Source organism: Colletotrichum aenigma (genome assembly GCF_013390185.1).
Source record: "Colletotrichum aenigma strain Cg56 chromosome Unknown KSG_Cg56_contig01, whole genome shotgun sequence".
Taxonomy (NCBI): domain Eukaryota; kingdom Fungi; phylum Ascomycota; class Sordariomycetes; order Glomerellales; family Glomerellaceae; genus Colletotrichum; species Colletotrichum aenigma.
The window spans coordinates 5,541,276-5,567,178 of NW_023500907.1; the positions used below are offsets into that span (position 1 = coordinate 5,541,276).

The following is a 25,903-nucleotide window of genomic DNA, read 5'->3' on the forward strand; positions in this document are numbered from 1 at the left end:
CAAACTCCGAGTCGCCGGTTTGATGCAATCTTAAAGCCGTTAATCCGTAGTAACTGATTCGTAAAAAGGCGCGTGCCTCGTTGTGTTCATGAAAGTATTGTGTGGTACCAGGTGAACGGTAATCACAAATTAGGGGTGAGAATGAGTAGTGGTGTTGGGTGGTGTCGTCGAGGGCATCTCCAAATTTGGTGGCCCTCGTGAGTCATGCCGTTTTGCATGTTTGACGCTAGAATTTCGATGTTGGGTCTAGCGATGCCGAAGACGATCAGAATGATCAGAATGATCGGAGTGATCAGAGTGATCAGAGTGCTCCGAATGATCCGAATGATCCGAGTCGTGGTGGTGGTGGTCACTATGAATGGATTCCGTATCAGAGCTGTTGCTAGAAGCGCTTGATGAATCCTCGCCAGTCGTATTGGCCTTGGAGTTGATTCCTGAGCTTCCGGGCAGGATTGTCGACGAGTCAAGGCTAGTGTATCCGTCTGAGTGCCCATCCGATTGCTTCTTAGGACCGAAGTTGGCCTTCTTGAGGAGTTTCTGTGCCTTCCTATTGGCAGCGCGAGCCTTCTCTGCAGCGCGTTCGGCCTGCACTTGCTTCTCCCACATTGACGCGTACCGACCATTGGCGTTAACAAGCTCCTCGTGAGTACCCTTCTCAGCAATGGTACCGTTGTTGAGGACAATGATTTGATCGGCGTGCGTGATTGTGGATAAGCGGTGCCTGGTGTCACATGTTAGCACATCCGCCTATTGAAAAGCCGGCAATCACACAAAGGGAAAAACTCACGCAATGACTAGTAATGTGCGACCCTGGCCCAAGTGCCCCAGCTTGTCCTGGATCAGCTGCTCGGTGTGGGCATCAAGAGCTGAGGTAGCCTCATCCAGCATAATGATCTTGGGGTTCTTGATGATAGTTCGGGCAATCGCAACCCGCTGGCGTTCACCACCACTGAGCTTCAATCCTCGCTCGCCGACCTTGGTGTTGTACTGGTCTGGGAATGACATGATGCGGTCATGAATGCTGGCTGCTCGGCAAGCTTCATAGACCTCTTCATCTGTGACACCCTCCCTGGCATACTTGAGGTTGTACATGAGTGTCTCGTTGAAGAGTGTGGTATCCTGAGGGACGACTCCGATGAACCTTCTGACCGAATCAATAGTAAGGTCCTTGACATCCCTGCCGTCAATCTCGATGCTTCCTGAGGTTGTGTTGTAGTAACGGAACATAAGGCGGAAGACTGTGGATTTACCACCTCCAGATTCGCCGACAAACGCGGTCGTGGTTCCAGGCTTGCATTCGAAGTTGAGATCCTTAAGCGCCTTGTTCTTCGAGTCGTAATTGAATGCCACATTGTTCCAGCGGATGTTGCCGTTGCACTCAGTCAAAGGTACGGCACCTGGCGCATCAACAACCGTAGCCTTGACCTTGAACAGTTCCAGCAGGCGCTCGCCTGCGATGAGGGACTGTTGGATGGTGCGGTAGAAAGACGCAAAGATATTGAGTGGCGACTGCAGCTGGTTTAGATACGTCAGGAGAGTGACGAATCTGCCCACATCTGTGGTACCACTGGTAACCTGGTATGCTCCAAAGACCAATACGACACTGAATCCGAGAATAAAGATGCAGGCCTGGATGACGTTCATCCGGTTGACACCCCACGCAACCTTCTTTTCGGCGTCTTGGTAGGCGGCAATAGCGTCTCTGTAGCGACCGAATTCTTTCTGTTCAGCGTTGAAGTATTTGACCGTCTCGTAGCTCATAATTGAGTCGTTCTTCACAGCTTCTTCCTCTCTGTCGGCGTTTGACATAATTCTCCTCTGATCGGCCCGAGTCTGCGCCATTCTTATTGTGAGAAACAGGTACCAGAATGTCAAGCAGCTGACGATTGCGGCGTATGTCGGGTCGAAAACATAGGCGAAAACGGAGATTGCGAATATCAAGTCGATAGTCATGGGGAGGACGGAGAATGTCGCCTGCTCGAGGAAGGTGTTGATTGAAGCGCCTTTGTTGAGAGCAGACAGAACCTCGCCAGTTCGTTTTCCCAGGTGGAAATCCAGGCTAAGGGAGTGTACGTGCTCAAAGGCCGCCGTCGTCAAGGCCCTGTAGGAGTTCTGCGAGATCGGCACCCACATTATGGCGCGGAACGCATCCAGAAGCATTCCCTGGCCTTGCATGAGCCGCAGGACGACGAAAAGAGCCAAAACACCCCACGGTGATTCGCCTTTGCTCAGCTTCGTTGTGAGCAAACCCACAATCAATGGAACGAAGACATTGATAGCTCTCTGCGCGGCGAGATTAACGCAGCAAAGACAGTAGTACAGCTTCAGGCGAGGGTTGTCTCGAGGCCACTGGTACTGAATGAAAATCTTGTAGCTGCGTACGTATTCCCACCAAGTCTTGTGGGGGGCCTTGTCGGGTCGATAAAAGCCGGGCTCTCGAACGTCCTTGACAGCGGCGGCCTCTGCAGCACCGTTACTGTTGCCAACAAGGCTTCCGTTCCGAGAGCTGCGCAGCGATCGACCGTTAGCATCCCGGCCGGTTTGACTGCTGTACGATGTTCTGGAACCGTTCATGAGAGGCGTGGTCTCGTCAGCCCGCGCAGAAGAGCTCAACTCCTCAACCTTGTCGTCGGCCTGCTGTCGGGGCTTCTTGATCCAAGCAGTGGTGTAGATGCCAACAAGGATCATCATGAGAACCAGGCGAACGACATAAATGATGAGGTCAACCAAGTCCCACTTGGAGGCCGGAATCTCTTCGACACCATGGGACGTCTTCAGGTACTGAGGCTCCATGATCCAAAGAAATGTGCAGACGCAGATCGTGAATTCGCCGATTAAACCAAGTGTCCAGGTAATGAAGTGTGATATCGTCGGGCTCGTGCGCCATTCGAGAAGGGTGATGAATACGTAGAGGTACAGGTTCGGCGAGCCTATGAGGTAGACCTATGTCCAATTAGCTGCGTGCCATGAGGATGGAAAGCGCGGGGATTGGCATACGGCCATGCTCTGCGATTCCTCCCACCTCTTCACTCCATGCTTGGGCAGTCCGGCCTTTTCCAATTCCTCAACAACATGGCTAATGTGTGCTATGCCATTGGCGATGAAGGAGAAGAATACGGCAAGAGTGATCCATTTGAGCCAGGCTTTTGAAGTCGGGGACATGTCGGGACCGATTCGTACGCGTTGGTTTTCGTCGTCGTCGCGTCGCTTCTTCTTCTTGGTCACAGGCAGCCTCTTACCGCCAGGACCCAAGATGTCCGTCTCCACCTTGGACTCCTCCTCGTCTTTTTTTGCCGTGAGAACTGTGTAGGTCGCGGCTGATCCGATGAAGATGATCAACAAGACCATAGGATATAGAATAAGGATACTCTGGAGTATGCATGCGGGCCAGGAGCCATCGCGGCAGGCATTTGCCAACTCGTCGTGGCTGTCGCTGTTGTGCCGAAACAGCAGCGGCGGCTTCTCGACACCATCCATGGTGTGGACTATTTGGGGGCGATGAGGTCAGATGTCAGAAATAACAATACAAGGGAAGAGCTTCCCCCCTGTGCGGGATGAGGGAAGGAAGGAAGGAAAGAGGAAAAGGAAAGGAAAGGAAGGAGTAGCCAGACAAAACGAAAGCAAAAGAAAAAGGTGAGGCAAAGTTGCGGTGCGTGTCCGTACGTAGGTACGTGGGTAGTCGAGTACTCACCAATTCGTGATCCGGGGATGTATGTAAGTGGTTGACCTCACACCATTGCCTCTTGAGGTATCCAGTGAGGTATCCAGAGCTGCAGGACACTGCACCGGCGTGGTCCCCGTGGCAAGTTGCAGCCGGAGCGTCGTAAGGGAAGTGGGAGCCCACAGAGACAAGAACCAGACACGAGATCTCGTTTCGGGACCAAGATGTTGGAGCAGAAGGCCAGTGACTGGAGACCCGACTGGCCTGGCAGGCGATTACCCGCCAGTCTAAAAGGTTCTGGGTCCTAAATGGTACCGGGGTGCAGGTAGGGGTCGATGGGCGCTGAGAGCAGGGGGGTGTCGTGCAAGCGTGCGTTCCCAAAGGCTCGTGGTGCCGGGGGTGCAGGTCGAACCCACAGGACCACAGGGCAGTACAGAAGGGCCCTGTTCAGTTGGAGTAGTGGTGGGGTCTGCTGACTTGCTCAGTGGCGAAAAGCCACCCGAAGTCCCTGGCAGTCGAGTCAAGACTTGTCAGATACTCGGCGGCCGAGGACTGTAGTGGGGCCTTGTTTCTTGGTGGGCTTTTAAATGCAAAGCAGAAGCGGCTGTGCTCCGATCTGAGGCAAGAGACGGGGCAGGCGGCGCAGGAGAGGCAATGGCGAACTGGACAAGTCCTGCTGAAAACTTGAAGCTTCGTTGTAGGCCTCCCAGGACAGGACCGACTTTGGTAATCGGAGTGACAACGGGAGGGAACCCGGGCGGCGCAAGGAAACAAGCCTGAAAGCTTGTGACTGGGGCGGTTTTGGCTGAGGTGCGAAGGTGAGGTTGGAGAAGGACCTCGGGTTCGGAGATGGATGGAGCGCGCCAGCGGTGGAAAAGCAGGCTCAGCTACCGAAAGCCGGGGTTGGTACCGGGTTAGTTGTATGTGTGGTTGGAGAGATGGGAGATTTTCAAGGTTGAGGTCGGGTAAAGTAGCTGATATTTCTTCCGCTGAGGTGGGTAGGTAGCTGTCGCTGTTTGCGCTGGAGTTTGAAACGAGTGAAGGTCAGCGCTTCAGCACATGCGACGACGAAAAGACGCCCAACGACGGACGGCTCGCTGTCGGGAAAGGCAGGAGAGGTGAAAAGGCGTAGAAGTGGGAAAGGGCAGGAGGAAGGAAGGAAAAAAATCAAATTGAATCAAACGGCCCAGAGGCGGTTTGGCAGGATGGTGGTGACGATGATGATTATTGGAGGGGAGCGCGAGTGGGTGGGATGGAGGAGGGATACGTCGAGTACAAAAGCAGGTACCGAGTAGAGTACGGATACAGCACACCTGTGAGGCACACCTGGGGCTGCCACACTTCGAAGGAGAGGCACGGATCGACAAAAAGAGTAAGAGCTGCCCACTCCTACTGCCATATAGAGCTGTAGCGCGTGCAGGAACCCAAAGGCAAGGTCGGTTCGTGGGCGGGTGTGTACCTTAAGGTAGGTAGGTGTGAGGTAGGGCAGCGGAGGGGAGGAAGAAGGTTGGGTGGTAGCGGCTAACGCAGGCAGAAGGAAGGCGTGAACGGCTTGGAGCGATTGCCTTTTGCAGCGCTGACCGGGTCAGGTAGGTACCTAAGGTAGGTAGGGAGGTAACGCAGGCAGGAGTAAGTGGCAGGAAGGCACTGGAGGTGCCCAGATGAAAGGTGCAATGGTTGAAGGAAGGTGCTGGCTGGTTTTGTTTGACTTGGTTTGGTTTGGTTTGGTTTGGTAGGTATGTAGGTGCATGCTTTTACTACTGACTTCACCTCACCTTGCACACAAGAAGGAGCAGTCCAACTTACATGCTTGCTTCGGAATCGAAAAAAAAAAAAAAGACCAGGTGCCCGTTAGGACGGGTGAAGCCTGTGATGGCAGAAGCCACCGAGACGGGCACACAGAGGATCGCGCAAGTAGCGCAGTTGTAGCGGGCAGTAGTGAGTTACGCCTTGCCGACGTGGTGTCGGTTAGTGAGAAGCAGCAGCAAGTTGTTCGCCCCGGTCTAAGTTCGTCGTTGCGCGAGGGGAGGTATGGTTCAGGTGAGGAGCAACGAACGACGGCCTGGCTGGCGAGGATTCAAGCCCACCTTCAAACCTCAACACCTTAGTGGACGTGGACCGCCGTCGACTCACTCACTCACACAACCCAAGGCAGGCAGGGCAGGCCCAAGGCAAGCAACAAGTTACACAACACCTCAAACCCCACAGAGTCCCGGTTGATTTGCGTGAGTGGGGAGTGGCCTGGCCGCTGGACACCTGCACACTCCAGTCGTTGCTAATCGTTGCTTCCTCCGGGTGTTGTAGAATTTGGCCAAGATCCCTTTGAGGTGGCAGACACCGGGGATCTCAGTCGTTTTAGTTGAAGGGTCTGGGTCCGTAAGCTGCAACGCCAGCCGTCCTCGAATGCTGCTGTATCCGGGATGTAGGGTCCAGGCCGGCAGTACCTCAAACTACGGGCCGTGGTTCTGACTTCCGTACGGATACCTGACCTTGGGGACGCCCTGGACACTCGGCAAGGTATTGGCCGAAGCTCCTCTCCTGGGACGTCAAAGCAGCAGTGGCAGTGGCAGAGGACAGGAGCAGGAGCAGACGCCAGACAGACGAGGACAGGGACGGAGACGGAGACAGGAGGGTCTGGACTCGGTTGTTGGAGGACAGCTCTCGAGCCAGGGTCATGATGTGCGCCCTTGTTAGTGCCGGAGCCACTCGTGCTCATGATATTGCTCGTAGGCAGGTAGGATATGGAGATGGGCATGGAGATGGAGACGATTGGAGACTGATGAGGATGGAGACGACGAATTGGGCCCCCAAGTGCCAGCCAAACGGAAACACGTACACGGAGACACGCAAGGAGAGGAGAGAAGGTTAATTGTGGAGGGTGGACAGCGGACATGAGCCGTATGAGCCGTGGCCTGTTCAGAGCAGCCAGAGTTGCATAGACCATAAAAAATAGGTGGGCAGGAGACACTACCACCTCGAGCTGGCCTGACAGGCTAAAAAAAACAACAACACAGCCCAGGGGCCCGGTGACGATGCCAATAACTGAGCCGCGAGAAAAGAGGGGAGGGAAAACGACAACGACGATGCTTGTGAAGTCGTCAAGAATCCACACACAGTGACAGTTCAGGTGAAAAGTTCTAGGCCTCGGGAGTAACATGAGATGGAGATGACGATCGATGGGGTCCTTGTTTGATGGACATGCCTGTGTCTGGTGGTGTCTGGTGTCTGCCCGTGTGTGGTATCTAAAAACTTCAACGACAATGCCCGGGTGCCGTTGTTGCAGCTACCGTCTATTTTGGCGTGCAAGTGACAGCCACAAGCAGTCTCCATCAGGTGCTGCGAAACCGTGGACTAGGTATCCGTAGCGGCGCAGACGGCCATGTCACTGACAGCCGTGGTGCTAAGATGACCAGAATAGCGCCATGCCGCTACCATTCTGTCACAGGCCAAGCGGAGCGGGGCGGGACAGCGTGTTGGGACGAGGGATCTGTGTGAGTCCCGAGATCACCCCCTCACAAACACACGAACGAACGCACACACACCCACACCAATCTTTAGTCTCACAGTCTTTTAGGCGTAGTCCCTAAAAAAAACGAGGGAAAAAAAAAAAAACGGAACGAACACCCGGCCACCACCACCACCTCGAGTGTTGGTGTTGGTTTTGGCCTTTGGTGTCTCGCAGCTGACGGGGGAACGAGTGTGAGCTAGCACGAACTTCCGAGGTCATCCCAAGAACGTGGACGTATCCGTAGGTAGTGAGAGCAGAGCTGGCATGGTTCACCGTTGACGGGCATATGGGGCCGGGGAGGGAAGGACGGGAATGGCAGCCCCCAACGGAAATTTGAATTTGGAAAAAAATAAAGAGCAACGATTTAACGGAGTCGGTAATAACGCAGATGAGGCATATTGAGAAACAGGTGTGAAGCTTAAAGAGGGGACGACGTACCAGTGCAATAAAACCGGGAGGAGTAAAGCAAAAATCGAGGTGCAAAAACGCAATATCCCGTCGACCCTTGTTGCTTGCAAGTCTGAATAGAGGCAAGTGTCGTTGCGGATGCGGATGAGGATGCAGACGCAAAACAAAAAGCAAGGTCTAGGACCCCAAGCCTTTGTAAGAATGCAAGTACCCTTTTTTTCCCCCTACATAATACAACGGCAACTTAACGGGACTTGCCTTAATACAATTCCTTGACATGTCGGAGCAGGAACAGGAGCAGGAGCAGGTACGACCGTACGATCAGGTCGAATCAGTAAGAGGTAGGGTCAAGGTTTGGAGCCAAGGTGTCCGTGGCCTGGCCGGGCAGGGAGACAAGGTGCGGAATGGATTGCTGCTTTCTGTTTTCTGTCTCCTGCGTCAGGTCAGGTTGGGTTCCTGCCCGTTGTTTCCGGAGTGCTTCCGATGCGTTCGTTCGTGAGGCAGGAGGGAGGTAGTGCTGATTGCTGCAACGCCTTCCTGCTGCGTGAGATGTGTGGTCTTTACCGTGCAGCAGCAGCAGGAGCAGGTGCCGGTGCTGGTGCTGCTTACCTCCCGGTCTCATCCCCATTTTCAACAATATGAAGCTCCCATCGTCGTCCCCTTGGCCGGAGGTGGTACCTTGGCAGAAGTGGGAAGGGAGTGCTGGAAACGTGGTAAAAGCAATCCCTACTCTTCTCTTCTTGCCGGCCTTACTTTCTTTCTCGGTATGATTCGATCCCCCGACCTCTTCTTGCCGACCCGACGTGCCTTCCAACGGAGCAAGACTCTGCTCAACGAAACGAACGCGGGCGTCTTCTTACCCCGTCCTTACCAGCAGATACTAACATAGCCCAGCAAAGACTTTCTGTACGGACCACTTGGACCCGTCCGTGATGGTCGAGCTGCCTCCGTCAAAGAAGGGCTTGGAGCCAACCAGCAGACGGACTGCCGCCTCGCCTCGACTAACTTTCTAGCTAGCCTCTCTTTTGGATGCCGAGTCGTTCGCTTGGCTGACTGGCTGTCTGGCCGACCTCCGCGTTTCTTTGTACAGGAATGCTTGCTGTTACTTGGAGCCTCTTGTTGCTGTCGGCGTGGTTGACCCACCGAGGACGTCCTTGAATAGGCTCTTGGACTGTCCAATCCAAATGCTAGCAACAAGGAACCAGTCAACCGTTTCAAAGACGTCCGCTCTACGATTGTATTCCAGCCGCCCAAACGGTGGTGTTGAATACAACAGTAACGGCCAAAAGCGCCCTTCGTTCAGCCGGGATACGCTCTAACAAATCGACCGAAACCGCCCGCTTGTCAGCCACTACGGCCAGCGATATCAGCTTCGTGAACCAGGCGGCATGCAGCCTCCGATCCACCGCCGGCTTTTTCTGCGCTGCTACGTGTGCAACCTCTTGCATTTTTTTTTATAATTTCTTTTGCCATGCCGGCCGGCTCGCGGCTCGCGGCTTCAGGTCCGTACCCGACGTCAGCGAAACTCGAAGGACATGCAAATAAGATCGAATAATCGCCGGGAGCGTTGCCATTCGGGTTCCAAGACCGCTTGACGTGTGTACCATGCCTGTTGTCACCAAATACAGCGTCGATGTGGTTGATATCAGCGAGCGCTTGTAGGTGTGTGGTCAGCACTTCAGCCAAACGGCTCGCACCCAGCCCCTTCCACACCGCTCGACGTCGAGCTCCAGCTGAGTCTAGAAAACGAGGGCAAAGTGACGGCAGCCGCAGCTTGCATGCATGGCCTGCATACACCACGACAGCAAGCGGCAGCACTGTGTCTAGGATCTCGTTCAGGAGCACAGATTTCAAGTAACCAGAAGCTCTCAGACAGGCCGGTACACCCCTGCAGGTCCTCGGCTTGGATCGTTCTGGACGCCTGCTCTTTGGCTGAAGTTTGGGAATACTTTGCGGTAATAGATAGACGTGCGGCACACCTACCTTTGAGGGATTGGCCGATGCTCTGCAGCAACGACTGGCTGGGAGGAAGCCCGCGGGTGGATGTGGTGTGGGATGTGACAGGAATGTACTGCTCGCCGCCCACCAACGACAAGTTGAGAGCCAATTCGAGCTGTCCTATTAGAGGCGAGAGACACAAGGTGGCCCAGCTGTTGCGGAGAAGTCGTCAAGGGCTGTCGACTTTCCAAGAGTCTCTTTGGTCTCTTTGGTCCGAGGGATCCAGCTGCCTTGCACGTCAAGACTCAAGAGTCAAGACGTCCTAGGCGCGGTCTGCGGGTTTGGGTTCGACGATCAACAAATGTTCGCGGATGGCGCTGCTCGTGGCTCGATGCTCGTGCCACATAGGTACGCTGATTGCAGCACCTGGCCCCTCCATCGCCTTTCCTGCCGCGCTAGCGGCTTTCGATGGCAGGGCCGTTGAGTATTGGCGATCTTGGTCCTCTCTTTTGGCCCTTGAACGTGAAAATCACTGCGGCAAAAATGCGAGTTATCACAAGTCGCCTACCGAGAAACGCGACAAATACCCGTGAGGTACGATACGGGGCAAACAGCCAAGCAACGGGAACAGTATTGGCACACGTTCCTGATCCCAGCTCAATACACACAGGACGACCAACTCCCAACAAGGTGTACTAGGTGGCCAGCACTCAGAGAGAAGGCGTTGATAACATGTCGAGGTATCGGTGAGTTTGGTCGCCTAGACCGTCTTAGGTTAACATCGAGTGAGAGGTTGGTGACGGATCTGCAACACCAGCATCGAGTCACGCCCGTCGCTGTGGATGGGCAATTGTCGCAGACCAGCCCGGTTGGTCGACGGCCGACGCTTTTAATAGCCGTTTCACCTCCACCATCCGACGTCCGCAGCAGTCTGATCTGTCTAGGACGCGCAACATAATGTCTAGCAACACCTGCTGCGCCATTGCTCGCTCAATACCTTCGTGAGCCACGCTCTCACTTCGTTCATCACCACAACTGCGTCCGCTTTCCTCATCGAGATCCCCAATGGGGTCCCCCGAAGCGCCAAAAATGCGTCCCGCGCATGTCGGTGAGGACGGTGCAGTTTGCCGAGCTGCGGTCGGACGCCGTCGACAACCAGTATTAGTCTGTACGATTTCAACTGTCTACATCTGTTTTCATCTTCCCTTTCCCGCTTCATGCGTGCGGGTGCTCCGTGGACGAACGATGGCACGAATTGGGCTTTGGCCTTTTCATCAGATGCAACACACGATTCGGTACGAAGCCACCCTGACATTTCTCGCTTACTCCTGGCATCGCATATTTCCCATTCTTCCGTCGCTTGTCATCATCGTCCATTGATCTCTCACATCGTGTCCTACGCGGGCCGAGTGGCCTTGCGCACGGCTTGCAAGCCGTCACGTCTGTTCGAATCCGATCAGCTGCATTGCTCCCGTTCGGCCAATTTGCGCTGCGAAGCGGCGGAGGTCAGCATTCCGACGTCCGCCTGCGCGCATTCAACGGGCCAAGGAGGGCCGCGTTGGGTACGGATGCAGCCAGCCCTCTCGCCGTGCGGCCTGCTTTGACCACCGCTTTATCGCGTAACGGAAACCCCGTCCGAATCACCACCGGCATTGTGTGCAGGTGTCTAGACCATCTATTGTCTACTCCGACGCCAAGGGTCTCTTCTCTCTTCCGCCAATGACGGCAAGCCCCAGCCCATCATCAATGTTCTGCTTGGCCGTGATGCTTCTCCGGCCCACTGTCTTCCTCCACGTTGCTAGTACAGCCGGCTTGCCACCCGCCGGCGAGGCCTAGATCTTTCTCTTGGTGTCGTACAGCAACAGAATGCGTGTGTCACACTGCAAGCTCATGACGTTGAATTGAAGCATGGCCACCCAATAAAGGCGTGGTGTCACAAGGCTGAGACGTCATTTCAACGAACAACATATGCACCATGTATGCAAAGCCGCCCTGTTTGAGGGGTTGGTCTGGGGAAGCATGGCTCGTGGGGGATGGCAACCTGAAGTGGGACTTTTCCAGCACACCCAGAAGTGCCGTTGATCCCCCACATCGTGACCTGCCTCCTTCTTGAGCCTCAAAAGCGACGACGGCGCTCTGCTCTGTCCCAACGGCCGTTCGTCCAAACCCAGACATTCCATGTCATACGATTTTTCAATGACTTGTAGACTCGAGTTTCCGCGCCCCGTTCCCAGTTTCAGGATGACAGATATCCTGTCACGTCCCCCGAGCAAGCGAATGACAAGGATATAATTAATAATCGCTAAGATTTCACCAACCATCCCATCTTGGCGTTCACATGAAATCGTATCGGGCGACCTGCGTCACGGGGAAACCGGCTGATGCAGCCGCCAGCCATCTGAGGTGAGATCGACGCGACGCCGTCATAAGCTCGACGGTCCAGACCTTTTGGCAAAAAGATCCGAACTCAATGGGCGCAGCTCTGCTGATGGTGCCGCCCAAAGTTGTGGTGATGGTATTGGAGGGTCCCTGGATTGGCACGGCGCGACCCCTTGTGGTTGGTTGGTGGTTTTGTCATCGAAAGCTCGCCCGTCTGTAAGGCGAGTAAGGTTTCTTTCGCAGAAGCAGAAAAACATGAGCGGGCGAGGCTGGAGGCATAATCACTTCCTGTTTCAGCGGCCGAGCTTCCGTTTGCTGATTTACAGTTTCTTTGGCGTATCGAAACGCGTGGCCCTGCCTGTTCGTTTCTCCTGTCGATACGAGGTCAATGGAGCCTTTTTTTTTTTTTTTTTTTTTTTTTTTTTTTTTTTTGTGTTAATGTTTCCATTCCCTCGGGTACTACGAATCGGAAGGACGGGAACCCTTATGCGTCGCACTGCAGCCGTCCCCGACTTTGTAGCGGGAACATTCGGTCCCTCCAGATGGTTTTTTTTTGGCCTTTCCACCTCATCGTCCCTCATGTTAATGGACAGGGGGTTCGGTCGAGTCGGGTGTGTCCAACATCAAAAAATAACGGGTACACGGCATGAGACGAACCGAGCCTGTGGCGTTTCCCAGCGGGAGAAAGGCGGAGGTGGCTTGCAAGCCAAGTCACGGCGTGTCGTTACATGTCTGGTGATGGGCGCGGCGCCCGAGTCATACGTGCTGTGAAATGCTTGACCATATTACAACTTTGAATGTTGGGCGGTGGCTTGATGACTCTCTTGTGTGCGCCACTGGTGAGAACTGGCCTACTCGATTGTACGACATCACCCGTAGACGAGGACAGATTATGATACAAAGTGAGTGTTACATGGCAAAAGGATTCTGGGGCACGGTCCGGAGCGCCGGGGCTCAACGCGAACTCTGGGTGTGTCGTAGATGTATGTGTATGTGTGTCAGTGACAACCCACATCCGCCATCAGCTGAGCACACGAAATCGAACATTGTCTCACAATGAATCTGGAGGGTGCTTATTTTTCATTTTTGGAAAATAGCTATCTTGTTCTGCGTCCCTAATGCAGAACATCAGGGTTGGCGCATGAAACCGTACGCCTAGATGTCTTAGATTTCATGTCATATCGCCGAGCTTTGCCGGCGGTCGTGTCAGCCAGGCGCGGCATGGAGAGGATTTTGATAATACGGAGCCGTCCATGTAAATCCGAAGAGTTGCAGCAAACGATCACCGCTTGGCAACAGTATACCGCGCTCGTAGCATGCGCCGCAGAATGGTACTACAATGTCACTGAGCCAAACCGCTTCTTCCTTCTTTCTTTCATCGCTACAATGTTTAGGAAGACGGAAAGAAAGGCACGAGGTCGTCGTTACTCGGGGATTCTATCACAACCCTCAGCTTTCGTCGACAAACACCCCTGTCACAAATCTCATCGAGGTTACAGCAAAGAAGTCCAGCAGCAACTCATACGCACCCCTCCACCGCTTAGAGGCGGCCGCGGCCGATTATGCCGTGCGACTCGGGCGGCTGATGCCAAGTAACGTGTCAGTAGACGAGGCTCGCCCCGAAGTGGTAACTGGGCTGGAAATGCTGTGCTTCTTTGCCTTTCTGGTAGTGGTGGTGGCCGTAGTATACACCTGGAGGTCAGACGACAGATACCGAGTACCCAACGACCAACTCGAGATGGAGCAGTTACTCCAACTGTTGAACTCCATCGGAGATGCTAGCATCATCTTACTGCTTCTAGACTTTGCTTCCGGTGACTGACATGCGGAGAAGCGGAGAGGTGCCATATCTTTGATCACATCGCTATTGTTTCTTCTTCTTCTTTGCCGTGTTGGAACGGTTGGTCGATTGTCTTGGTCCGGGGGGTAGGAGTGCCAAGTGTCGGTATATCATGCCGTCTCAAACTTTGATAGAGACCAACCACCCCCGAACCAGCCATTCCGACCGGATTGCCAAGAATAGGCTTCTTGTCAAGAATTGAGATATGTGACGGCGGAGAAATGGGGATCAAGGGGGAATTGACAAATGACATATAAGGAAGCGGTACCCGGAACAAATGACGGCAGAGGCCCGGTTGGAAGGATTCGAGAAAGGTACGGTTGCAACGGAAGCGCCTGTTACATCGTGAGATTTTCGAACCGAGTCTGTTTTTGGCGTGCTGAGCTACTACCCGCGGGGAGCACTCCGACGGGAAACTCAGTTCTGACGATGCAATATTACGGTGCTTACAAGCTGACCTTCCTCTCCTCCTCACCCCCGGTCACAGGATCGCCCTTTCGCAGGGCGGGAGGGGGAAGGAGATGATCTTCGAACATCGTCGCACACGCACACGCATCATGTACTGGCAAAAGTTTACTTACACACGCGCAGAGCGGACCACGCTTGCGATTGCTCTAGTTTTGCCTGATTCATGGGCTTTTCTGTCGGTAGATGAATCTCAAATCTCGGTCCCTCTCCCGCTCTTTCTTCCCTCCCAGGGTACCACAAGCCTCGCACTCGAGCAAAACTGATGCGGCCAAGATAGACGTTGAACAAGCAGGGATTCTTGGAGGCACACACTCTCGGGGAGCACGACAGTCCAGTCACGAAATCCCACGAGACCCTGCAGGAGATGGCTTGGACGCAGTGCTTATCCTTCCTATCCCTTCCCGCGCCTCGCGGTAAGCACGCCCGTTTAGTAGGTTGAGATGGATGGGACGGGACGGGATGGAAGTCATGGTGCAAGAAAGCCGTGCAAGCAAAGCATGCCAGATGTTGTACGTACATACATACCCAAGAGACGCGACAGGAGGAAAAAAGAAACGACGGTTAGAACAAAAAGCCACCGCGTGGAACCCCCGATGTATCTTCCGCCCGCATCGAGCTAGAGCTGCCCAAGAAGTGGTCCCGCGGTACGGTGTACCGGGAGGCTGCCGGGGGTTGCGTTCGTCGGGTGGCATTTCATCAACCTGCATACATGCAGCATGTATACATGGCTGCCGGGGATAGTAGCGGTGAAGGGGTCGGTGTATTACAGGTTTTAAAATTTTCGGGCTGGGGTGTGTGAAAATGGATCCCCCGCCCTCTTATCGCAGACCGTGAACTTACACGGTCAGCGAGCGCGTAATTTGGTTGGACTCCTGGTATTGAGGCCTTCTTCTCCCGCCCTTGAGGCAATGATGGGACGTTCATTGGAAGTAGTGTGTGCTGGATGTGACCGACACTGCAAAGGAGGACATGGGCCTCGGAACCGATCCAGAGAAGCATTGGCTCGGTGTCTTGTGATCCCGTCCGTCTGGCATGGATTTTTGGTACCTGAAAGGAGGTGAAGCTGAGATCCGGCCGAATGGGAATACACCACATGTACGCCACTTGAGAATCTTCGTCCGCCTCGATGCATCTGGGATAGACAGATGGCTGAGAGACATGATGTTTTGCTTGCTTTTTTTTTTGGCGCCCAGCCTGCGCGTGCCGCCCGAAGCAATGCAATAGAAGGAAGCTTAATTCTTGATTTTCTTTCCTTCTTCCGTCGGGCATGCACAATCGCATCGGTGAGCTGGGCAGGGCTGTCGGCGACCTGACCGACAAGTGGACTTCCACATGAATGTTTCCGACACAGCGAAACGGACGCAGCCCAAGCAACGCACTCGCGCCTTGGTCCGCGTTCTTGCACTACCCCCGAGTTTTCCTCACCTCTCAAATCCCGGATGAGGGGAATACGTGAACGTTCCCGACACGTTCCCAGCAGGCGGGATTCCAGACCCCCGGTCCCCGGCATGTCGGTGGGTGGGGCACGAGCATGCCATGGCCATGCTGCTCGAGGATGGGCAACGTGACCGGTTGATCTGCCCGCTTGGTAGGGTGATACAACACCGGGCTCGGTTACGGGAGGCTGGGTTGGTTGGTCAAGATTCCTGCCGTCCTCGCTGCCGTCCAATCCCCGATGAGCGTTTGAACCGTTGTTGCATGCGAGAGGCCCGGGACTAACAGCGGCAGCTCGAGATGAAGCGAACAAGATGTTCCTCTCCTTCGGCGAGCCACATGTTCAGACCGGAATCTTCCTTTTCGGAAGGGATTGACGCTGCGGGAGGGCCCGTTTCTCATGAGTCGTTGATGAGTGCTGCCCCGTGAGTGTATTTTGATTAGTTCCATGCGCGGTGCGGTCATGCCCCTCCGGGAACGGGCCGGAGGATGTCGGCGCGGCGTGTTGGACTCTTTTTGATGGGGACGTCGTGTTTTCGAGAGTAGCATCGCCGCCTGTCGGAACCGCGGCGAGGAGCGGGGCCACGCTGCAGTGACATGCGCAGCGAACGACGGGTGTTGGTCTGGAACCCATGCTTCACCCGTGCATGGTAAAGTCTGGGAGCTGCATGGGAAGCGTGTGAACAGTACTTTCGATGAAATTGCGGTGGACGCTGCTGGGGGTTAGATCCTCCTTGGGGAAAGGAAAAAAAAAAAAAAGTAGCAACAGGCGGTCGGATCGATGAAGAGCTTTTTCCAAATCGATGACGGATAGGACACAGAGACCAGGCTCCTCTCTCCACCCTCCTGTTCCACTTCGGTGGGAGCGACATGTGAGCTGTCACCTGTCGATGAGAGACAGCTCCGATGACAGGCCCAGGGCTCGCTTGGTGATCGCAGTAGGCTTGAGCTGACGCAAAGATGGCAGAAGCTGATAGAAGTCGCGAGCGGGAATGAGGCGAATATTTGCCATCTGCATCGCGTGTTCCGTGAATCGCCGCGAGTTGTGAGGGTTCAGATGGAAAGAAGAGTCTCGACCGCGACGATCGCTGCTAAGGCGAAGTTGAAGCCGAAGTTGAAGTATGTTTGCGGACGACGCAGTCCAGCCCGATGGTCCAGCCCCAACTGCCAGAAGAAGTTGTAGCAAACCTCGATAGTTCGGACGAGATGGAGTTGACAGATCTTGACACCAATGAGGTGCACTTGAGGCTCGGTGGGTGGTTGCATTACTTTGGGTCCAGCGGAGGGAAGACCGGCCACGGCCGACTTTGGGGAACACTGAAACCACCTTTTTTGTTCGTGCGAATAAGCCAAGAGTGGGGTCGAGGTGCCTGCCGATGGCGTGGTGATGGTCGTCGCAAGTTCCAACCCCACGTGCCCACCGCCTGCCTAAACAAGACACCCCTGCATAACTCAGCCTTGCGCGAACTTGCGAGAGCTGCTAAGCTTCCATGTCCCAAAAAGTCAGCCTTGCCACTAGAATCACCATCCAGCCTGCTGAAGGAGACACAATTCGTGCAGACACTCTGTTGAGGAGACGACAAAGTAACTTCCAAGGTACATATTCCACTCAAGGCGAGCTCTTCCTAAAGCAAAGACTGCTCTACCACCTACTAACAACGGCACCTTCAGAGTCGCAAAAAGCATTCTAACTTCATCTCCTGCCGTTGTCTTGTGGACTGCCGGCGCCTCCCCAACGAATCGTGTGTTTTTTGCGATAGGATACTTTGAGGTCGAAGGTCTCGCGAAACATCAACTGCTTTGACGACATCAGTGAAGCCCTTCAGGCGTGTCCCTCGAGACCACTTTACACATTCTCAGACCATCACCATGTCGGGCGCATCCTCAACCCCGGTCAAGGTGCCCCCCTCGGCCGCAAACCACTCAGCAGCAACTCTCGACCCCGAGCTTCGATCGCAAATCAACACATTACTACTCAAGGAGGGTCATGTCACGAAGTAAGCCTCTGCCTGTCCGACGTGTTCTCTTAGTACAGCACTAACGCTCGTGTCTCTCCCCTCAGGATTCAAGAGCACCTCCTACATAGCCTCAACGCGAACCAAGCAAACTGGCCAACCCTCATCCAAAACCATGCTCTCAACCTCCTGCGCAACGGCGAGGTCACGACATTCCCAGCCCTCCTCCGCCGCGTCCTCGACGACGTCCGACAGGACACCCTCAACCCACCCGCACCGTCGACCGCGTCTCCGCCAACATCCAAGACTAACGGCACAACGGACAAGGACAAGAAGACTAACGGCGCGTCTTCCACCCCAACACCCGCCGCAGGCACGGCAGCGTCCGCCGCGGACCCCAACAACCCGCCCAGCCTCGCCATCCCGGCCGCTGTCGTCGAGGAAGCTATCAAGGTGACACGCGATAGTTTAGAGGCAGTATGTGAAATCGATAACGCGGGCGGGAGCTAGAGGATGCGAAGCGATGAAGAGCAAACAGCGATACGGGCGGCGCGTGAGAAGAGTAGCGGGAGTGACGCTTCCGAGAAATAATGAAATGAACGACCTACCATGGTGTTATGGGCGGCCGTGCTACAGGAGACGAGACCAGGCCGAGTTTGAGCGAATAACTCGGTGGTTTAACGAAAAGCCTTTCATATCAACTTCAAGTCGATGCTGGGGGGCGGCATCGCATACGTGTATAAAATTGGATTCGGACAGTTCATTGGGGTTCGGCTTCTACCTTACAAGAAGGTAGGAGCGCATACGATATCAAGTTTTTAGACAGCCAGCCAAGCAATGATCAACCGTAGGCTGAAATAGCTTTTATTCAGACTATACCTTGCGAATTCGTCGTCTAAGCTTGTTCCGACCGTGTGGTTTCCCAATTTGCATGGCTTGTTCCAACTGGGCTGTGTCACCCTTCACTATACACATCGGCAACGCAAGAGTCTGTGGTCCACTTGTAAGTTATCAACTTTGCATGAGACTACCTGTCTACCAACTCCATCCGCCTCCAGATCTCCACCTTCGTTGGATTTCTGTGACCCGGTTCATCATCTGGTGATTCGATGATGTAGATGTATCGGAGAGCGCATAAAAAACTAAAATACAAGGCCGGCCAGCATTAAGTGGCAATCTATCCTAGCCCACCCTTTAGTCGTAAAGGTCATCATCGTTACCAGCATCACCGAAGTTGTTGGCAGCCTGGTTGGCAGCCGCATCACCCTCGGGGAACTTGAAGTACGCGCCAGGGCCAGCGTTCTTCATCTGCTGGGCGAAAGCCTCGTACCGGCGGATCTCAACGTCGCTGACAGAGCGACGAGCCATCTGCATAGCCTCCTCGAAGTGACGCTTGGTAAGCTCGGGGACAGGGTCCTCCTCGTCCTCATCCATGGCCTCCTCGCCAGCAGCCTCGCGCGCCTTGGTCTTCTGGATGTCGGCGGTGATAGCCTCCTTGATGGCAAGCTTGACAGCACGCTGGGTAATGAAGCCCAAATCGGCACCGGAGAAGCCATGGGTCTTGGAGGCGATGAAGTCGAGGTCGACATCGCCGGCGACAGGGGTCTTGCGAAGCTGGGCCTTCAGGATACCAGCACGGGCGGGCTGGTCAGGCAGAGGGACATAGATGAGGGAGTCCAAACGACCGGGACGGCACAGAGCAGGGTCAAGCTGCTCAGGTCTGTTGGTAGCACCAATGACGAAGACGTTCTTCTTTGAGGTCATACCGTCCATCTCTGTGGCGAAGTTAGCATCATTCAGACTGAAGATCTGTTTTCAGCACTTACCAGTCAGAAGCTGGTTGACGACACGGTCAGAAGCACCGCCAGCGTCACCAACGGATCCACCACGAGCCTTGGCAATGGAATCCAACTCATCGAGGAAGACGATGCAGGGCGCAGCGGCACGGGCCTTGTCGAAGATGTCGCGGATGTTGCTCTCAGACTCACCGAACCACATGCTGAGAAGCTCGGGTCCCTTGACGGAGATGAAGTTGGCAGCGCACTCGTTGGCGACAGCCTTGGCCAACATCGTCTTACCAGTACCGGGGGGTCCGTAGAACAGGACACCACGAGACGGTGAGAGACCGAACTTGAGGAACTTCTCGGGGTGGTCGACAGGGTACTGGACGCTCTCCTGCAACTCGGCCTTGACGGTCTCGAGACCACCAATGTCCTCCCAGCGAACGTTGGGAACCTCGACAACAGCGACCTCGCGCAGGGCAGAGGGGTTGGAGACGCCGAGGGCGAAGCGGAAGTTCTCCATGGTAACACCGAGAGAGTCAAGGACCTCGGCGTCGATGGTGTCCTCGTCGAGATCGATGAGGTCCATCTTCTCACGAATCTGCTGCATGGCAGCCTCAGAGCAGAGGGCAGCAACATCAGAACCGACGTAACCGTGGGTTTCGGCGGCAATCTGCTCCAGGTCGACATCGTCGCCGAGCTTCATGTTCTTGGTGTGAATCTGAAGAATCTCAAGACGGCCAGTAGGGTCGGGGATGCCGATATCGACCTCACGGTCGAAACGGCCGAAACGACGCAGAGCGGGATCGATAGAGTTGGGACGGTTGGTGGCAGCCATAACGACAACGTTGGAGCGAGCCTTCATGCCGTCCATGAGGGTGAGCAACTGAGAAACGACACGACGCTCGACCTCACCGTTGGTCTTCTCACGCTTGGGCGCGATGGAGTCGATTTCGTCGATGAAGATAATGGCGGGAGAGTTCTTCTCGGCCTCCTCAAACGCCTTGCGAAGGTTGGACTCGGACTCACCGGCCATCTTGGACATGATCTCGGGACCGTTGATCAGGAAGAAGAAAGCGCCGGTCTCGTTGGCAACAGCTCTCGCCATCAGAGTCTTACCGGTACCAGGGGGTCCGTAGAGAAGCACACCGCGAGGGGGCTTAATACCGATAGACTTGAAGAGCTGAGGATGGCGCAGGGGAAGCTCGACCATCTCACGGATCTGGGCCATCTGCTTTCTGCAACCACCAATGTCGTCGTAGCCGACCTCGTTCAGGTTGTTCTCCTCCTCATCGCGCTGGATGGGCTCGCCCTCGCAGTGAATAACCGTATCCTGGGCCACAATGCCGTATTCGGGGGGGTCGACCTCGACGACCTTGAACTCTACTTGCCTCATACCACCGCGGACGATGAAGAGATCGCCCTGGCGGACTGGTCTGTAGGCCTCGCGGAAGTAGGGGGCGAGGAAAACGTCGAAGAGGGATCCGGTAATACCCTCGACAGTGTCAGCGATGGGCAGGACGGCAATGCGCTTGGCCTGTGAAAGAGTCAGTATCCCGCTCCAATGCGAGGGTGTATAAAAGTAGGACGCACGTATTTGATGTCGGGGCAAGGGTGGATCGTAATCATGTCACCATGCTTCACGCGCAGGTTGTGGCGAACGACACGGTTGATGCGGGCACTGCCGTCATCGAGCTCATCGTCGGCGAGGACGATGAGAACGGTGTCCTTCCTCTTCTTGCCGCGCACAAGCACGGTGTCACCACGGAAGAGCTGGAGAGCCTCCATGGTGTTCTCGGACAGAGCGATGATGGAGTTGTCATCGTTCACAGCATCGGTAACCCTGCTCCACAGTCAGTGCTCTGAACGTTACCCCACGCCACCAAGAGCTCACGTACATCAACTGGTTGGGCTTCTTCTTCTTCTTCAGAATGGCGGTCGCGGTATCATCTTGCTGTTTTTGGTAGTCAGTATCGCCGCAGCTTGCGGAATGGATCGTAGGTAGCTGGGAGGCGGGGAGACAAACATCCTTGACCTCGGCACCGGAGGCATCCCTGGTGATCATAGTCAGCATCGCTCCTTCCAAGTTCGAGTATGCCACCGAGGCAGAGAAAGCCGAATTTTACTCACATAAGGTTGACCTTCTTGTGCTCGGCGGGCTGTTCCGACGGAGGAGCCATCGTGACGTTTGGTGTGTTTGACGGATTCGGATCGTATGCGGCTGTTGAGGTGAAGGTGGGAAGGTGGGATCGTCAGCGGTGTGGGGGAGAAGCTGTCAATACGTGTGTTGTCCGCAAATGGGTTCAACACAGGAAGGAAGGGACTGATGGGAATGGTTTATATCCCCTTGCGTGTGTGGTAATGGAGAAAGGGTAGTCGTGGATCACGGAGATAAAGGTGGAAGGTAGATGGAAGCTTTGGTTTCGGAGAACCAGGTGCACGTAAAGGCCAGCAGCAATGGTGACGGGAGGCGGCAATCGCTGGGAAGTGGTCCCTGGCGACCAATAAAATCATAGAGTGGGGCGGATTAAGTGGTCTCCGGTGGCTTCGGCGGCTTAGATAATGGAGGTATCCAGGCTCTGTATCTGGCCCAAGCTCTATGATTCAGGTGTCGTCAGGGCAGTGGAAAGTGTTGGAAGCTTCCACTCTTGCTTGGTTGCTGACCTTGAGGGACCCGTAGGCAGACAGGCACTCACGCACTCCAGGTGTCCAAGCACAGCAGACACCACGGCCACGACGCCAGCCTGCAGCCTAGGCAGGTAGGTACATGCCAATCATGCCTACCCATCCGGCATGGATGCCCCACATCGACTCACTGCTTTCCCGTACCTTGCGCTTATCGTCTTTTTGCATTAGTGAGCTTTATCGATATGGCAATTTGCACACCTCTGCCTCACCGAGATCACATTTCGAAGGGTCCCCTCGACATAGTCCCCTTCTGGTCTTCTTGCCAAAGTCGCCTCTGCTCCGAAACTTCAGACTTGTGGTTCCTTACATTGATACTACGGCAACCATGTTTTAGCGCGGCGGCGAAGAAAGAGAGCAGAGGGCGGACGGAAGTACCTAGCGAACGACTTCTTTGTTTATTCCGCGACAAATCGACCAAAGGAGCGGCGGATCCGACAAGACGCCGCAGTCTTATCCCAGCTCAGACGAAGGAAAAAATTTCAAGCCATACACGTTAACCAGCAACTCAACGGAGGCGACTGTTGGTTGATGCATGCGGCGGCAAACGAGCGACAACCGGCTTATTGCCTGATGCAAACAAAACGGACCATTACACCCGCCATACCTGTTCCAGCCCCAGAACGAACGGGTCCCCCCTGGAGGCGAGTCATCGCCGGTTGCTCACTCCCCGAAATTCCTGAGCAACCACACCCATCGCCGCAGTCGCCGCCCCAATTTACGCAGACAACTTGCGACCGTTTATCCTCTTCGGTGGGCTAGCTGCAGGCCACGTTGCCACTTTTTGCCGCCAGCCTAGGTACCTCGGGGCTGTCGGCGCAGATGCGTGGTCGAATGCCGGAAGAGCGTCGCGCGCCGAGTGCATGGTCGGCGTACGGTTGATGTGGCTATCTAGCAGTCCGATCCCGAAAATGCCCACTCCGGAGCGGGGGCCGCCGGCGGCAATTCGCTCCGCGTTGTTGACGGTGTGCAGGAACGATTCCTGCAGCCAGGTATTGGTCGGGCAACTGTCGCTGCGGTGGGCTAGGCTGTGGTCGTGGCTGGACGTATCCGTCTGTCTGTTCGTCATTGTCAGCACCGTATGTGTATGGCATATTCCTGTGGTGGGAGCTCTTGGACAAGAAGTCGTACTTACCCGTGAGACTGCGCAGCATCGGAGCCCACCTCGACCACGTCGGACCTGAAGCTCATCTGAAGTTGGTTTGCCGCCAGTCTCGTGACTTGGCGGGCCGGTCCGAGATGCTTTTCGACAACCGCGTTGGTTACGGTCGTTCGTCTGTTCGTTGTTCTAGAAGAATGCGACTACTAATAGTGGCTGCAGGTGATGCGTGCTTGGAAGTGCTCAGGAGAGACTGGCAGGAGCTATTCTCGCGCTTGAGCCTTCAAGAAGGAATGCCACGCCGGTGCTGCATCCAGCCTTAGACATGCGACGGCCACGATATCTTATACAACTCTCATAATACGACATGGGAATTGATTCTTTGCAGCGGTCCGGAGCCCTGCCCGTTGGCCTCCCGCCAATGCCTCTCTTCCGGTGTCCAAACCGCCGGTACGGACAAGCTAAGACACGGCTGGGTAGAGAAGCACGCTGCCTGCAAGATCGCTCGCGTGTGGTTCACCAGCCCGCTGCATGTTTGGGGGCCATGTATTGGCTGTGCATGCCGTAGCACTGCAATGTGGCACACCCCCACACACCATCTCGTCTCAGCAGCCCAGCCTTATGATGATGAGAAAGAAGCTTGTCTACCCGCTGAGCCAGTCATTGGATCGAGTACTGCTTTTGCTTCTCTCTAATGATGTTTCCTCGCTCATTGTCTGTTTCCTCGCTCATTGCCTGTTTCCTCGACACAAACCTGACACTGACCTACACTCCTGTGTAAGTGGTTCAAGAGAGTCCAGAGTCAACAGACTCAAACACCACGGCTAAACTCTTGGGCTTCTCCAATTGACACAGCAAACCATGCTAGAAATTCGTTTCGAAACTTGGGTCTGAATCTGGTAAGCTAGCAGGGGCACTCGCACCATAGTGACGATATGGCACATATCTCCCCAGCAGGCTGGCGAGCCCACAGCCTCCACCAGCATCGTCCGACTTACACCATGAACCCTTCCACCACCGGCGCATCCTCGTCCACCTCCAGCGCTTAACGCTGCTATCTTGACCAGAGATGTGCTTCTGCCCTTCTACTCAGCCACTTCCTTCCCATCTTCCAGACGTTCTAGCAAGCGGTCCCCCGTCATCGCGCCTGCTGCCCACACCTCTGCGCCTCCAGGCCGCAGCGGTTCCGCCGAGATCTTGAAGCCTCTGCCGACTCCCGGGCACACACATTCTACACCAGACGAGACGGGCAGAAAAAAAAAAAAAAAAAAAGACCGACAGACTCGACCTCCCGACCTTCCCAGAAAATATGGCTTTTAAAGTGGGGCATGTAGATGTACAAGTCGAAGGTGAGAATATTTTGACCAAACATCACTGGTCATACTAGATTATATGGGCAAAAATGAAAAGAACAATGAGCAGCTCGAGGAATTATGTAGCATCACTAATTGAAATCCGACTGAACCCAGGCCACCCACCCCTAGACGATCTTCACAGCAAGTGTGCTCATTGTTGGAGACATTCCAGACACAAACGGGGGTATGAACCTTTCCCGCCAGGAGATCTGAGAATTTGGGATACCGCGCTTTTGATTTCATCGCCTTGGCATCTCCCCTCCCCCCTCCCCCCTCAAAGCCTCCAGTGTGAACACTCGCGTCTTGAATTGATGCAGCCTTACCTTGGCAATCTCCCATACGAACGCCGTCACAACTCCGCCAACCCGGAAACGGCACCGGACCGTGAGACGCGCATCATGACAGCATACCATCAAAGCCATGTTCCTCCCTCATTGACAGCCTGATCACATTACCCTCGCTTAAAAAAAACCGTCCCAGAAAATAATCGTGATCCATCCCTCTTCTTCTCCTCCCACACAGCAACACAGCCTGATATCACCCAGGGATTGTCCAGATAAGCCCCACGTTCTCTCACACCTCCGGCCGGCCCCCACCCCCGCCAATGTCCGCAGCAAGCAAGCAGAGCTCGCTCAGCTCCATGAGCCGTCAGCACTAACCCGCCCGCTATCGATGCTATGCCCTGCAGCCCTTTTCGGCCCCCAAAATAGCTGCCCTACACTAATGTCGCCTTACGCTTATTACCTCGACTACACAGGAAACATCGATCCGGAGGGAGGGAGGGTAACGTGACGGTGGGAGAACCCATGGCCCAGGCTAGGAAAGCTGGCTGCTCCCAGCCCCCAGGTTACCTCTGCTTGAATTTCAATGGGCATGCGATATTCAACGTTGCGTCTGAATTGCGGGACCTAGATGGGAGTTTTACCAGTTGTCGTCTGGGATCACTAAGGCTGCCACGCAGTATTGAATAGGTGTTTGAGTATCAGATATTCCAAATTAAGACCAATATTCACCTGGCTTGGATATGGCGAAGATGAAGGTGTGCCAAGAAAGAGACGTCTGGCACTAAGATGTGCGGGTTAAACAGTGATGCGCTGTAAGCCAGTTCACAGAATCACTTAGCATCACATACATTGCAGTGCAGGCTGATGCGTGTCGTCAGAGCACCAACAAGAGATGAGATGTAGTAAAGTAATAGTGTGATTGAAAGAAACCGGTTAATGTCGGTATCACGCGCTGCTAAGATATCATGCAAGGTCATTGTCGCCTTCAGGGATGCATGATTGATGAGCCCCAACTCCCTTTCCTTCATGTATGATGTCCTCCAAACCAAGGGCGGACGAAAACGCCCTAATAATGCAGTAACTTGAATGAAGAAGTGTCGCTTTTGTA

General features: G+C 54.7%; 4 protein-coding genes across 4 annotated transcripts; 1 reads left to right on the plus strand and 3 right to left on the minus strand.

Annotated features, from left to right (window-relative positions):
* Positions 1-246: 246 nt before the first annotated feature.
* aclQ-1 (ABC transporter aclQ) lies at positions 247-3,477 on the minus strand (the record flags this gene model as incomplete). Its single annotated transcript, XM_037316719.1, has 3 exons — positions 247-721; positions 788-2,943; positions 2,998-3,477. 3 exons carry the CDS (start codon positions 3,475-3,477, stop codon positions 247-249), a joined length of 3,111 nt encoding a protein of 1,036 aa, XP_037185328.1.
* A 14,028-nt stretch (positions 3,478-17,505) lies between these two features.
* On the plus strand, positions 17,506-18,101 carry CGCA056_v001460 (uncharacterized protein; the record flags this gene model as incomplete). The annotated part of the gene is made up of 2 exons (XM_037316720.1): positions 17,506-17,633; positions 17,699-18,101. The coding sequence occupies 2 exons, from the start codon at positions 17,506-17,508 to the stop codon at positions 18,099-18,101; spliced, it is 531 nt and encodes a 176-aa protein (XP_037184433.1).
* A 684-nt stretch (positions 18,102-18,785) lies between these two features.
* Positions 18,786-21,552, minus strand: cdc48 (Cell division control protein 48; the record flags this gene model as incomplete). The annotated part of the gene is made up of 6 exons (XM_037316721.1): positions 18,786-19,366; positions 19,418-20,909; positions 20,966-21,215; positions 21,271-21,326; positions 21,399-21,426; positions 21,503-21,552. The coding sequence occupies 6 exons, from the start codon at positions 21,550-21,552 to the stop codon at positions 18,786-18,788; spliced, it is 2,457 nt and encodes an 818-aa protein (XP_037184434.1).
* Positions 21,553-22,775: 1,223 nt separating this feature from the next.
* Positions 22,776-23,248, minus strand: CGCA056_v001462 (uncharacterized protein; the record flags this gene model as incomplete). Its single annotated transcript, XM_037316722.1, has 2 exons — positions 22,776-23,115; positions 23,193-23,248. The coding sequence occupies 2 exons, from the start codon at positions 23,246-23,248 to the stop codon at positions 22,776-22,778; spliced, it is 396 nt and encodes a 131-aa protein (XP_037184431.1).
* Between the last annotated feature and the right edge of the window lie 2,655 nt (positions 23,249-25,903).